Source organism: Dermacentor variabilis, chromosome 4 (assembly GCF_050947875.1).
Source record: "Dermacentor variabilis isolate Ectoservices chromosome 4, ASM5094787v1, whole genome shotgun sequence".
NCBI lineage: Eukaryota > Metazoa > Arthropoda > Arachnida > Ixodida > Ixodidae > Dermacentor > Dermacentor variabilis.
The window spans coordinates 165,735,682-165,750,200 of record NC_134571.1 but is presented as its reverse complement, the minus strand read 5'-3'; the positions used below and the strand labels follow the sequence as shown (position 1 = coordinate 165,750,200).

Sequence of the window (14,519 nt, the reverse complement as noted above, 5' to 3'; positions counted from 1 at the left end):
TGAAATTCTATGTAGTCACGTTATTTCCGTAACGTAGTGAACTAGATGGAACACCCTCTAGCTAATCGTTTCCGGTTTTTCTTTGCAAATTACCAGACGTCCAAGCACCTTGCTGTTACTTCTACTACCCCTAACATGTCAGTCTTAGGCATGCTCCTCTTCTGAAAAACAGTATAAATATATTTTGCTACGTGTAGCCTGCACTAAATATGCGGTCGCATGACGAAGTTCTGAGAATAAATAATGTCTCGAAAATCACTTTACTGTTGCACAAGACTCACGCTTAGGCACATGGCAGTTAACCCCAACATTCTTACATTTGTTCCGACTTCGCGCTGTCGCAAACCGTTCTCCCACTTCGGGCAACTGCATATTTCTGATAAAGAATTTTTGCGCGCACGTACTAAGCGATAACCATTCCTTACAACCTTTCCTGGAACAGGGATGAATCTCACACAGCTTCCTAGGCATGTGAGACAAGGTTTAGGAAACGGTACCTTCGTCATGGTCCACGACGCTTCATACTACTTGTGCCTAATCATTCATCAAACAGACAATTAAATAGCCACATCTATCTGAAACCCTGTACCCGAACTTTTGGAGTAGATTCGTGTGTTCTTCCGATTAACGCGAGAGCTTTAAGGGCCCAGTTTCGTAGAAATTCCTGCGTCAGCGACCGGCTTCCAGCACCGACAGTCTGGTGAGCGAATACTCATTCCGAACAATGCATACCGAACCACGGAGACCCTCCGTGTAGTGCGCAGGCTTTGCTGAACTAATTGAATTTTCCAAAGTAAAATGCGTCAGAAAAAACGTGAAGTACGAACTACGCACAACTTAGGGACATGATACCTTCTGGTATTGGACTGTATTTTGATATACGAGGAAACATAAGTCTGTTCCGCGGAACCTCAAACACAAACCACTTTCCCAGAGCTTCTACCGTTCATAGAACAGCGCGTCAGTGTCCTTGCAACACCATCCAGATGGCGCTCACATCCGTGCATCCGCGGCTCGCGCAAGATGCGGCGTTTCTACCAGCAAGTTCGCCTTCGTGCATCGTGTTCGCCACCAGCGTTTCCCAGTAAACATTACGGTTACATAAGCTGCAGTTGCCGGGGATCGTAAGAAGCAGTCGGGGATCTTTGAATGCTATGAAGGTGAAGCTTAAGCGCCCTCGAAATGTTCGTATGAAGTCTGCATTTCGCTGTTAGACGCGAAATCGTATTCACAGCTCTTGCTTCCTGTCACCCCATCGCTACCATCTCCCTTCTTTACAATTTTTCCCCACGTGATTCAATCTCCCACCACACATCATGCTCCGCTCACGCACACACAAGCGCAGCGGCCATCAATTACAAATTGGTTGCTTGCACACGTGTCCTATCGTACAAAGTTCCATTGTTCATTCAGACAGCTAAGGAATAGAACAAAATTTCCCAACATGCTGCCGCCCTCACATGTCTTTAGGAATTTCCAGGTACTTTTACCAGTTGTATTTTTTTCTTTGCGTATGGTAGCCACCGCTTATAAGTACCGTGAACGAGGTCTTTGCATTAAAAAAGTCAACATATTGCATGCGAATTAATGGAGCCTAGTAACGCCGTAAATAGAAAATAATATTGAAAAGGTGCCGGAGTCAGTCTTAGTATCTACTTTTTATGCGCATTTATTCTTGCAAATATTTTAGAAGAAATCGTAATTCTTTGTAACGCTCAAAAAGACGAGCTGTGCAGCTCGGAGCTTGTAGACTTGTTCTTTTTGTTCAATTAAAGAGCAGCAGCCCGTATAGATATTGCGAAAAAATTTGAGTGACGTTGACTCATGATAAACATAGACATCCGAACCCATCAGATGAATCAACTGGTGTCATTGTTGTAAGAAAAAAAATTAGATTAAGGTCATTGTTCGCTCTGCACTCGTTGCTATGATACTGCCCCCCCCCCCACCCCGACCTTTACTGCTGCGCATACGCCGCAGCGAAGCCAATCAGCAATCCACTCCTTTACGTATGCTACCACCTTGCGTGCTTAGCAGAACTGTGGCGTCTTATTCAAGAAAGGAAAAGGTATAAGAGGAACAACATCAGGCCACCATTTCAAAGCAGCTAGCGGCCGGTTTGACATTACTGTGCGGAAGATATGGCACGCAAATGTACACTGGCGTCATCGGCTCTTGCGCTATGTATATTTATATGCCTGGTTGATGATAGTCCTGAAGCACTAAGTGGAGGCGTTCGTATGGACTTCTCACCCATTTACATGAAGGACCAAGACATCACAAAGGTGAGAGAAGGGGTGCAGATGACCTCGCTTCACAAATGTGTTCTTTGTGAAGCATGCTGGATTATAAAATTCAAAGCACTGAGCAATTGTTCTCTCTTCAGGGTCCGTGCGAAAATCTTTTACCTCCTGTTGCACCTTCCCGTCTTGCTGCATGTAAGCAAAGGGCTAAACTGAGCGAATAGGATGTTAGATTGGTGGTCAACACGCTCTTTCACCCCATAGCTGTTTCTTTTCTTTAGTTAATACGTGACAACGTGGGTTTTCATCTGCTGGAACATGGTGGCTCGAGGCGATACAGCCGTCGACCGGAACTTCCACAATCCCAACAGTAAAGATATAACGAATGAATGCGTTCCCACGCTTACGCCGAGGGGCGCCGACGAGCTAGCTGTAGAAGAAGACGCTCGAGCCATTGCTGATGATAATAGTTTTGTGTATACAGGCATGCACTGACGCATTTTGGTTTCGCCTATTCATATAAAGCTTCACTTTAAAAAGTTTACGTTCGCGGTGCCACTGTGCGTGACGCTATGCGAGACGTCACTTTGGTCGCCTGCAGATACCACGTTTGCGCCGCTTGTTAGGAAGTGCGATGACGTATCCGAGTGGACCGAAGCGTATCGCACGGAAAAGGCAGTGTACCAAAGCGAAGGCTCCAAGTACGGTAGTTGTCTACAGTACAACGAGCATCTGCAGAATCAACACTGTCAAATGGATATCGCAACGTGTGCCGGCTTCACATTCCACGTATCCAGGATGACCTGTCGTTATATAAGCTTGATCCACGTTACGTGGTTCACTTTAGTCGAAGTAGCTTTAATGTGTGTTGTTACCTTGTGCTCCACAAGACGTCACGACCATCGCATGCTGATACTACGCTCGCGTCGCTTGTTAGTACGTGCGATGAAAGATTCCAGGGCGAAAACCCGTAATGCAGTTGAACGGCCTTGTCCCCAGCCACTGGGGAGATTGCGGTAGTTGTCTATAGCGCACCGAGCGTCTGCACACGAAGCAACGTCATCATATTCATGTCGCCAAGTGCGCCAGCTTTAAATTCCCCATAGCCAAGGTTCTCTAACCTTATACAGGGTTGCTTCTCGTTACGTAGTTCAGATTAGTTAAAGTAGCTTACCTTGGCATTGTCACCGTGTGCGATGCTCCACGGGACATCACCGATGTCGCATGCATATATTGCGCGTGCGTCGCTTGTTAGTATGTACGATAACAGATTCCAGGACAGAGAAGTGTATTGCAGAAGGAAGACCTTCTCCCCAGCCAATAGTGTGAGTGCGGTCGTTATCTGGAATGCAGCAAGCATGTGCATAAGCAACAGCGCCGTCCGACGCATGTCGGCAAGTGTATCGGCTACAATTCCTACGTAGCTAGGGTGCACTGCCGTTTTATACGCTTGCTTCGGGCCACGTGATTCACGTTGGGTAAAGTAGTTTGGCTGGGCAGTGCCACCGTGTGTGATGTTCTTTGGCACATCACTGTCGTCACATGCAGATACTGGCATCCTTCGATTATTAGCAGGTGCGATAACAGATCCAAGTACGAAGAAGCGTATCGCAGGAAAAACACCGTGTCTTTAGCGAAGGGACCGAGTGCGGTCGTTATCTACTGTGCACCGACCTAGTGCACAATAAACAGCGTCATCAGATGCATGTCGGCAAGCCTACCAGCGATGAGTACAGTAAAGGCTTTCATTAAAATACGAAATCATATTCTATCGCCCTGTACAACTACGAAGCAACTGCAAATAGGGGCACTCAGCAGTTGGATTCCAATTGGGGATTCACGGTGACCAGTGCCCCTACGATTGTCACCTACCTGTGGCTTTGCTTCCACGGCGGCAATTAGAGCAATTATGAGTGCTATTTTTTTAATACATATACAGCTTATTATTTCTCTAAGCAGCGGTCCTGTGCTGCAAAATTATTGGAGTACCTTAAAATCTGCACATGTTTTCCTTCCAAGCACTCTCCTAACCACGAATCATCCTAACATCTTATTTCAGGTGTTTCGCAGTTCGCCTTATTGGTGGCTATTCGGTGTCTACATTCCAAACCCGACGATTACGCAGAACAAAAGAGAATGCGTGCATTTTAAAATGCAGGGACAAAATAACACTCACATAAATTTGACAGCCATCGGCGGAAGGGGCAGTAACCAGTAAGTAGTCAGCTCCTTTCGAATTTTTTTACTGCACATAAAGATGTACTGTTCAATTTGAGCGAAGGGCACAAATATGAAATGCTCCAGTTCGCAATATGGTAGAATAGCAGAAGTCTACCACCACGCGCCGACATTTAATGCGTACTTGAAGAGTGAAGTATGCGTTGCGTTAAAATGTAGGCGCAACTACAGTGAAACCGAGGACAGTTTCTTTAAGCATGAAATGCTTTTAGCACCCGCTTTCGGCGAGCTTCAAGTGACCTTGAGCCAAAAGCCCGAGCCGTTATCAGGGCACTCAAACAAGCACTTCCGAGCAAGTTGCAAGAACAAAACGAGATCACCCCGGCAACCACTCAAAACAATTAAAATGCGGTCTCTGGCACACAACACTTTCTACAGGACAGCAGTACATAGCTACTTACGTGCCAAACTAGTTACAAAAGCATTGCTTCTCAGTTCTGTTCTTTTACAATATCATTCAAGCTGTAGTTTATAGTACGCTTACTTTTTATTTTAATTTCCGATAGCGTCACTCAAAAAGCAGCTATGGGGCAGTAAAGACATCACCACTATGGTGTGTCTCAGGTTATTGTGGTTGCGGCACGTCAAACCACAGTATTCTATTCATTCTTCCTCCAGGCGGGCAGTGCGCTCTGTCGTCCTGGCGTGTTTAGCAGCCAGTCGAGCGGCCTTCAGGCGGTTTTCTTCTTGTAGCTGGGTAGCGTCAATATGGACCAGTGCACAATATGGCGTGATTCGGTGGAGTGTGCTGGGGCATGCCATTGCAAACATGCGCTACCTCCTTTTTAAGATTTTGGATAGTATTATCTCCAACCACTTTGACTTGCTAGTTGCCACTTTATGCTTACATCTATGCTTGATTACGGGAAAGCTAGCAATTTTTATAGCGAAGCTGTGTTTGTCTAGGTTTGCATTTTTTCTGGGTGTGTAGGAGAGGTTGGCGTAGACCAAAAGAAAATAATATGGCTATGTCCAGCCCTCCTACGTCCTCGACGCCGAGCAACACTAGCACGCGCCGATTATGTCGGAATATAAACGCCAAGGGCGCGTTTGTAGGCCGACGTTATGTGTGCGCCTCTTTATTGTGACTTCAACACCACCTAGCGGCATTCTCAGCAGTTGACTTGTTGTCGTGTTATGGGTGGGACGCGTATTGTGCGCAACGAAGAGGGGTAGCGTGCACATAAAGAGCGACAGCTTCAGCAGAAATGGGAATGCGCTCGGCGGCGGCGGAAAGAAACCATAAACTGCGCGTCATCGTTCATGTATAGATTTGGCGTTTGTAAAGGATTTTTCCAGCATGTGTCGTTCAGCCCATGGCTGTCTACCAAAGTGACCTTGAAGCGATGATTACTACGGTAACAAAATAAAATAAAAGACGGTAGAATTCAGAAGTCACATGTATGTGTCTTTATTGAATCGTTATAGTAATCCCCACTTATTAATTCCATATAGTCATCACTATACAGAGCTTCGTTGGTCACCCACATTCGCAGAGTATAATGGCACTGAATTTCTTTTACTTAGGTTTCCATGCGACATAACGTCATAATGGAGTTAAATATAAGCACCCGGGCCCATTTCATATCGATACTGCAACATTGACATAAAATGTGTTGTCCATAATTCATCTTTTATTGTCTTCAACTTAATCAGTGTTCAATTTCGCACCTTTAAAAAGAAATTTCGCCAATTGTCTTTGCCTCAGCACTCGTTCAAGGTAGATGGCGGGCATCCGCTAACGACACAGTAGCGCAGCACTTCGGACACCAGATAATGCATTTGTATGGTTGACCCGCAACACAACGGAAATAGGCGTAAAGAACGCCCCAGCCCGAAGACTCCGGAGAGAGACTTCCTCCACCTGAGTTAGTGGGAAAGGGAGCTGACACGCGGCGGTATGAAGATATTCGTGTCACGCGAATCTTTACCCTGTCTCTTTACCCCATCTTGGTGCCGCACCTGCCCCCAATAAAGAATTCACCATTACCGACTGGGATGCCTTTCGTAAGATACGCATTGGTGCTACCTCTGCAGAAGGCATTGCCGACATTAACACCTGGACGCAAGCGCTACACACTGATGTTCAAACATCCGCTCAGGTGGTAAATACAGATGCCCCAGTTGAATGCATGGATAGCCGCCTCGCCCATCTTCTGGCGGCTAGGGCCTCCATCCTAGCTGGATGGAAGGGACAGCGCCTAAACCGCCGCCTCAGAAGTAAGATCTCTAAAGTAAATACAGCCATCGAGGAGCATTGTCAAACCCTAAGCTGGCAACAATGGACTGAGCTGTGTGATACGGTGGATGGACAACTTCATCAATCATTCCCATAACGACCATTCGACCATACGACCATTCGCATAACACGAAAGCCATCCTTGGACTCGACCTCACTCAAGCCTTTGGCAGCATTTCCCATGCAGCTATCCTCGACCAGGTCTCACACCTACACGAGGGAGAGCGAGCCTACAATTACATCCGCGACTTCCTCTGTAATTGCACGGCCACCCTCTCGGCCGGGGATTTACGATCAGACCAGCTTCCCCTTAGCAGTAAAGGCACCCCGGAAAGTTCAGTTATCTCTCGCATGCTCTCTAACTTAGTCGTGATTGGCCGTGCCCAGCAACTGCAACGAGTCGACAATATCAACCATACCATCTATGCCGACGACATCACCATCTGGGCGTAACGAGGCAGTGATGGTCAAGTGGAATCAGCGCTCCAGACGGCGACTGACACGGTTGGAGCCTATCTCTAAGTAAGCGGATTGCGCTGTTCGACGGCTAAATCGGAGCTTCTTTTTTACAAGCCCATTCAGCGGGGACGCCCCCCCCCCAACACCAATCTGATTACCGACCCTGTGACGCCATCATCCTACACCTTGAAGATGGCAGTCCCATCCACACGTCCCGAGTGTCCGGGTCCTCGGTCTCACCATCTCTACCAGCTCTACCAACGGCTCCAACGCCCTCGCTCTCAACAACATCTGTGCCCAATCTCAAAACACGCTACGCTTTCTTGAACGCATCCACAACCAACGAGGGAGATTTAATGAAAGCCTTCTCCACCTCGCGCAGTTCTTTGTCACATGTCACATTACCTACGTTGCTGCGTAGCTCAACTGGTACCTGGCTAAGCAAAACAAGCTCAACACCCTCATACGAAGGGTCTACAAGCAAGCACTTAGCCTCCCGCATTACACCAGCACTGAACTCTTCAACCAACTGGGAGTTCACAACACACTTGCCGAACTCATTGAAACTCAACAATACTCTCAGCTTGAAGGACTCACCCTTACTGAAACGGGACGCTTTATTCTATCCACGCTTGACTTCACTTTTCATCAGTAATAGGGCCCCAAAAATTGATCCTGACCGACATCCGTAGCTGGATCTATACAGACCCACCCTTAGAAACATGCACCCTGAATATAACAGGGCCCGGCGCCAAGCTTTGGCTGGAACTAACGCAAAATTCTGAGAAGAGGTTTATTGGCGGCTCCTAAGGCAAAAGCGCGGCGACCGGGAACGGCGAGACAGCCCGAAGCACTGTCCAAAAAAGGCGACAGTAATCAACAGCGCGAGTGGGGCCGAGCCGCGCGTTGGCGATGTGTCTGTGCCGCGAGGTGCGTCTTCTTCTTCACAATCTCCCCCCGGACAAAAAGAGCCATCCTGGCGCCTTAAGAATCAGGAGGCAGAGGGTCGTGGTAGGGCTTGAGACGCGAGACGTGGACAATGTCACGTCCACGCCGGCGCAAGTCTTCAGGTGGTGACAGTGGCTCAATTAGAAAATTCACCGGAGATGTTTGCTCCAAGACTCGGTAAGGCCCTTCGAATTTTGGGACGAGTTTCGAGGAAAGCCCCGGAGTCTGGAAAGGCACAGACAACCACACAAGAACGCCTGGAGCGTAGGTGGTGTTCGTAAGCGTGTCGGTGCGGTTTTCTTTCTGGCGCTGCTGTTGCTCGGCCGTAAAGGAGCGCGCTAGCTGGCGGCATTCTTCGGCCTGTCGGGCGACGTCGGACAAAGGTAGACACTCGGAGGCGTCAGAACGGTATGGAAGGAGCGTGTCGATGGTATGCGTAGGCTGGCGGCCATACAGGAGGAAGAAAGGTGAAAATTCCGTAGTGGCCTGGATCGCGGTGTTGTACGCGAACGTGATGAATGGAAGGATGCGGTCCCAGTTACCATGATCAGATGCCACGTACATCGACAGCATGTCACCAAGTGTGCGGTTAAATCGCTCTGTGAGTCCGTTAGTCTGGGGATGGTATGCCGTGCTTGTCCGATGAATAATACGGCATTCCGAGAGCAAACTTTTGACGACTTCGGAGAGGAAGGCGCGACCTCGATCGCTGAGGAGTTCTCGAGGTGCGCCGTGTCGAAGCACGAAGCGATGTAGAACGAAAAAGGCTACATGCCGTGCCGTAGCACTTGGTAAAGCAGCGGTTTCGGCGTAGCGTGTCAAGTGGTCAACAGCAACTACGATCCACCGATTGCCGTCTGGAGTCATAGGAAGCGGGCCGTATAGGTCGATGCCGACGCGATCGAAGGGTGTGGTAGGGCACGGGAGCGGCTGCAAGGCACCAGACGGGCGTAAAGGCGGCGATTTCCGGCGTTGACAGTCAAGACAGCACCGAACAAACTTTTGTACAAAATTGTACATGCCGCGCCAGTAGTAGCGGTGGCGAATTCGTTCGTACGTCTTGAAGACTCCGGCGTGGCCACACTGTGGATCGTTGTGGAAAGCGGCACATATTTGAGACCTTAAGCTGCGGGGAATCACCAGAAGCCACCGACGGCCTTCAGGAGATTAATTGTGTCGGTGGAGCAGCTGGTCACAGCTGGACAGCTCGAAGTTTTGCAGGATCGGGTAGAACGCCGTGCTTGGACACAACGCGGCCTAAAATGGTGAGCTCTCGCGCGGCGAAGCGACACTTCTTGAGGTTGAGTTGGAGGCCAGCGTTCGTTAGACAGGTCAAAACAAGTCTGAGGCGGAGCAGGTGAGTCGGAAAATCAGGCGAGAAAACCACGACATCGTCGAGGTAACACAGACATATGGATCACTTGAGGCCACGCAGCGTGTTGTCCATGAGTCGTTCAAAGGTGGCAGGGGCGTTACAAAGCCCGAACGGCATTACGTTAAATTCATATAAGCCGTCAGCCGTAATGAATGCGGTTTTCTGGCGATCGGCTGCAGCCATCGGTACCTGCCAGTACCCCGAACGCAAGTCAAGGGACGAGAAGAATTCTGCTCCCTGAAGACTGTCGAGGGCGTCGTCGATGCGCGGCAAAGGATAGACGTCTTTGCGCGTTACCTTATTTAGCCGACGGTAGTCGACGCAAAAGTGAATAGACCCGTCCTTCTTGCGAACTAGAACGACAGGCGATGCCCAGGGACTGTGCGAAGGTTGAATAACGTCACGGCGCAGCATATCTTCGACGTGGGTGGTAATGACACGACGCTCTTCGGCCGAGACGCGGTAGGGTCGTTGACGTAACGGCTGATGTGAACCGGTGTAAATGTAGTGCTGCACTTCCGATGTGCGGCCCAAGTGAGGTTGTGAAACGTTGAATTAACTTCGAAAGTGGTGCAGGAGATCAAGAAGGTCGGCGCGTTCGGCAGTTGTGAGGGTATCGGCGATGGCACTCGAGAAAGCATCCTTGGACGTCTCTTCAAGCGCGGAAATCGAAGACGACTGGCCGGAGTCGAAATCAAAAGAGTCTCCGGGGACGTCAACCAAAGACGAAGAGTCGAGGAGCTCCACGATGCCAAGGCATTCACCAACGAGCAATGTAATAGGCGCACAGAGGGGATTGCAAAAGTATATATTGCTACAGCCGCCAGCCATGTCAAGTGTTGCGAAAGGTAGTCGGAGAGATTTACGGCTCATGAAGACGTCGGAAGGTGTGAAGAGGACCGTGGCATCAGTGATGGCATCGCAAGAGACGGGTACGAGAGCGAAGGAGCCAGGTGGAATATCTGTGTCCTCGCGCACGGTAAGTTTAGAAGGGCGGTCACAATCTTCGTGCAAGGGTGCGTCACAAGGGGAAAATTCAACTTCGGCGCGTGCGCAGTCGATCACGGCTTTATGACGGGATAAGAAGTCCCATCCGAGGATGACGTCATGCGAGCAGGTGGGAAGAACAATGCACTCGACGATGTAAACAATGCCGTGAATAAGCAAACGTGCAGTACAGGCTGCGTGCGGAGTGACGTGCTGAGCGCTTGCCGTACGAAGCGACAGTCCAGAAAGCGGCGTGGTCACCTTGCGCAGCGAACGGCACAGTTTCGCGGCTATCACAGAAACGGCTGCGCCGGTATCCACAAGAGCGAATGCAGGAACACCTTCTACACTAATTTCGACCACGTTAGCAGGACAGGCGCGAGGACTTGAGCAGTTCGCATGGGGCGCAGTTCTTGCCTCGTGAACTGCGACGTTCAGTTTTCCTGGTCAGGTGGTGCGGGTCGCCGACGCATTGGGGAGAGCGAGCGTCGGCGAGGGGATGGCGAGCGACGCGAAGGAAATTCTGGAAGGTCAGCACGAGCATACGGTTGGTGGGAAGGAGTGGCGTATTGGCGAAAGGGCTGGCTGGCGTACTGGAAGGGCCGAGAGGCGTCGCCGAACGCTTGAGGCCGACGTCGGCAATATCGGGCGACGTGTCCAGGAGTGCAGCAAGAATAGCAGATGGGACGATTATCAGGCGTCCTCCAAGGATTAGCTCTCGGTGCGGTCCAAGATGCAGCATGGGCTTCCGGTGGCACCGGTTGGGAATGGGTCACGAAAGACGCAGGCGGAGGCCTGCGTACTGCCTGCGCGTACGTAAGAGGCGCAGCCACAGGCAGGACTGGCGGCGCATAGGTGGGAGGAGTCGCGACAGGCTGCACTGCCAGAGCAGAGTTGAGATTTGTGGCTGCAGGCGGCTGATGGTGTGCGGAAGGGACAACTTGAGCGACCTCTTCGGAGATGAGAGTGCGGAGCGTATTTGGAAGACGGGAGGTGGGCTCCTGAGTGAAGGGGACTAAAGAAAGTTGGCGGGCAACTTCCTCACGCACGAAGTCCTTGACCCGTTGAAGCAATGAGCGTGAGTCGTACATGCTGTCAACGCTTGCCACCAAGTCGTCGCTGCCCAGAGCACGCCGAGTCGAAGCGCGTTGCTTCCGTAACTCATCATAACTTTGGCATAGGCTGACGACTTCGGACACAGTGCGCGGATTCCTGGCTAGAAGCATCTGGAAAGCGCCGTCATCGATGCCCTTCAGTATATGGTGAATTCGCTCAGCTTCGGGCATGGCCGCGTTGACTCGTTTACACAGGTCCACGACGTCTTCAATGTAGCTCGTGAATGTTTCTGCCGTCTGCTGTGCTCGGGCGCGCAAGTGTTGTTCAGCGCGCAGTTTGCGAACAGCGGGTTGGCCGAACACTTCTGTAAAGGTTGTCTTGAAGATTGACCATGTGGATAAGTCACTTTCGTGGTTGTGAAACCAGAGTTGGGCAACACCAGCCTGATAAAAGTTGACGTGGGTTAACTTCGCTGTATCATCCCACTTGTTGTGCGCGCTCACCCGTTCATATGACGCCAACCAGTCTTCTACGTCGTCGTCGTCTGCACCGCTGAAGATCTTGGGGTCGCGTTGTCGTGCAACGCCGGTGCAAGTGACGGACTGTGGCGTCGGCGCCGTTTCGGATGAGCTGTCGGTTATGGCGGGCGATAGCGTTCTTGATCGCAGCTCCAGGGTGACAAGCGACGGGGTTTGAGTCCCAGCACCTCCACCAATTGAGAAGAGGTTTATTGGCGGCTCCTAAGGCAAAAGCGCGGCGACCGGGAACGGCGAGACAGCCCGAAGCACTGTCCAAAAAAGGCGACAGTAATCAACAGCGCGAGCGGGGCCGAGCCGCGCGTTGGCGATGTGTCTGTGCCGCGAGGTGCGTCTTCTTCTTCACAATTCCTTGCTCAGATACCTAGCTTGACATTTGTTAACGCAGCCCAAATTACGATGGCACACGATTTGTGGCCGATGGCACACGATTTGTGACACGCGATGGAGTCCTACACCACGCCTGAAGCGTCACTGCTCCCCCCCTGCCAAGACCGCTGAAGAAGTGGCCATTGCCCTGGCCACTCTAGATGCCACCTGCCACACCATCATGTGTGGCTCAGCCGTCACTAACTTCAGCAAATATCGTATTTCTCCTCAAGCTCTTCGCATCCTTTGCCAGGCACCAAACTCTAAAGGCAGCATGAACTCCCTGACATGGATCCCGCTTCATGCGTGCCCTGTCCACCGACACCTCCCCAACTTCAACGAGGTCACCCACTCCATTGCGCGAGGCCTAGTCAACCATACCGGAATCACTGGAGACGAGTGGGACACCAGGGACAATCTGACCAGCTATAATGGTCTCTTTAAGGGGAAGCTTTAGCTCGGGTGCTCCTATCTAAATACATGTAAAAGGAGAATTCGTTTTTCTCGGCAACCACTGCGCCAAATTTGACGAGGTTTGTTGCATTTAAAAGAAAAACTTAAAATCTAGTGACTGTTTGTTCCCAATATCTTGAGTTAGGTTGTTAATTTTATATTAAGAATTACCAAAAATCGAAAATTAAGAATTCAAACTGTCAAGTTTACAACTCTGTAACTCATCAATGAAAATAATAATACAATTCTGTGAATTGCATCTAATAAAACATCTAAAGCGGGCAAAATTTATATGTTACACATGAATATCCAAAAATGTTGTAATATGGAAATGCAGTTTTTGCAGAACCATTGTAAACAACGTAACAAATTAACGTAAAATATAAAATGACATATCCGATTTGTCCGCTTTCAATGGTCTAATGGATGCCGTTCACGGAACCACGATATCTGTTCTTGATGCAGGTCAATGAATTTGTAAATTTCGTGCTCCTATACTTTTCAAACTTTCGCATATTTGAAAACTCCGCTTCCAACATGCACTAGAATTTAGTTTTGTCTCTCTAATGCAACAAATTTGACTAAAATCGGTGAAGGGGTTATATCAGAGAAACGTTCTTGCGCTTTATGTGTATTTGAAATGGCTGCGTCGGAGTTGAGCCCGAGCCATGGGGCAAGAAACATTTCGGAGTGGAAACTCCACTGTTTGCGGCGACTAGAAAAGGTCACAAGCCCGCGGAGCCGTTATCGTGCTGGCGGCGCCTGGCAGCCTGGAAAGATATTACCGCCGTTGAGAGCGCGCCGGAGCCGCCTGCCCGGGCACTGCATTCTTTTTTCGCTGTGGCTTCTAAGAAACGCCGCATGGCGCCGCCACTGTATGCGGCCCCGTCGGCGCATACAACGATTGTGACCTTAACTGGTCGCCCACGCTCGCTCGCGCTGACGGGAGTTTCACCTCCTAAATGTCTTACTCCGTGGCCCGAGCTAAAGCTTCCTTTTAAGGCCTTTCACCTCAGTCGCCGAACCATCCCCCCCACCTCACCTCAAGTTCAGCCGGACGCAGGCTACCACCCTGCGTCTGCTACAAAGAAACACGTATCCCTCACCCGCCCGATTCCACCTCATATTCCGAGACGATTACACTGCCCCTAACTGCCCGTGCTGTGGCACTCACCCGGGTACGCTTCCGCATATGCTGTAGGAGTGCCCAGCACAGTAGACATTAACACCAAGACTGTCTCGTCGAGGTTGCGTGAGGCTCTGCGGAGCTCCGCCATCGCCGACCAAACCTGGGTGACCCAGCACGCCCGCGAGGCGGCGGTGAGGTAAGCCATCGACGTCCCCTCATGGGAGGCTTGGGCCTGGCTATCATAAAGTGCTGATTCAATAATATAAGCTTATTCCCCCCCCTACCGGAGGATGCATTTGCGGGCAATGAAAACAAAGAGAGGGTGAGAGGTAAGGGAATGCGGAGGAGTTACGGGTGTCGAGAAAGAGTGAATTGTGTGATCCACAAAGTCAATGCTCCGACCTTGACCATGTGCCTGCATCTAGTGGACAGTTACGTTCACACGCGCAAAATTGTGAATTTTATGTATCTGCTCACGAAGACGCAG

The 14,519-nt window shown here is 50.2% G+C and overlaps 1 protein-coding gene across 1 annotated transcript in view; it reads left to right on the top strand.

The window, feature by feature from the left end:
• The first annotated feature begins 1,982 nt into the window (after window positions 1–1,982).
• Window positions 1,983–14,519, top strand: part of LOC142578047 (uncharacterized) — a 92,724-nt gene continuing 80,187 nt past the window's right edge. Inside the window, exons 1-2 of the mRNA XM_075687465.1 lie at window positions 1,983–2,285; window positions 4,303–4,457. Of these exons, the coding sequence (XP_075543580.1) occupies window positions 2,142–2,285; window positions 4,303–4,457 (299 nt within the window). The 5' untranslated portion in view covers window positions 1,983–2,141. The remainder of the gene's footprint in view (window positions 2,286–4,302; window positions 4,458–14,519) is intronic.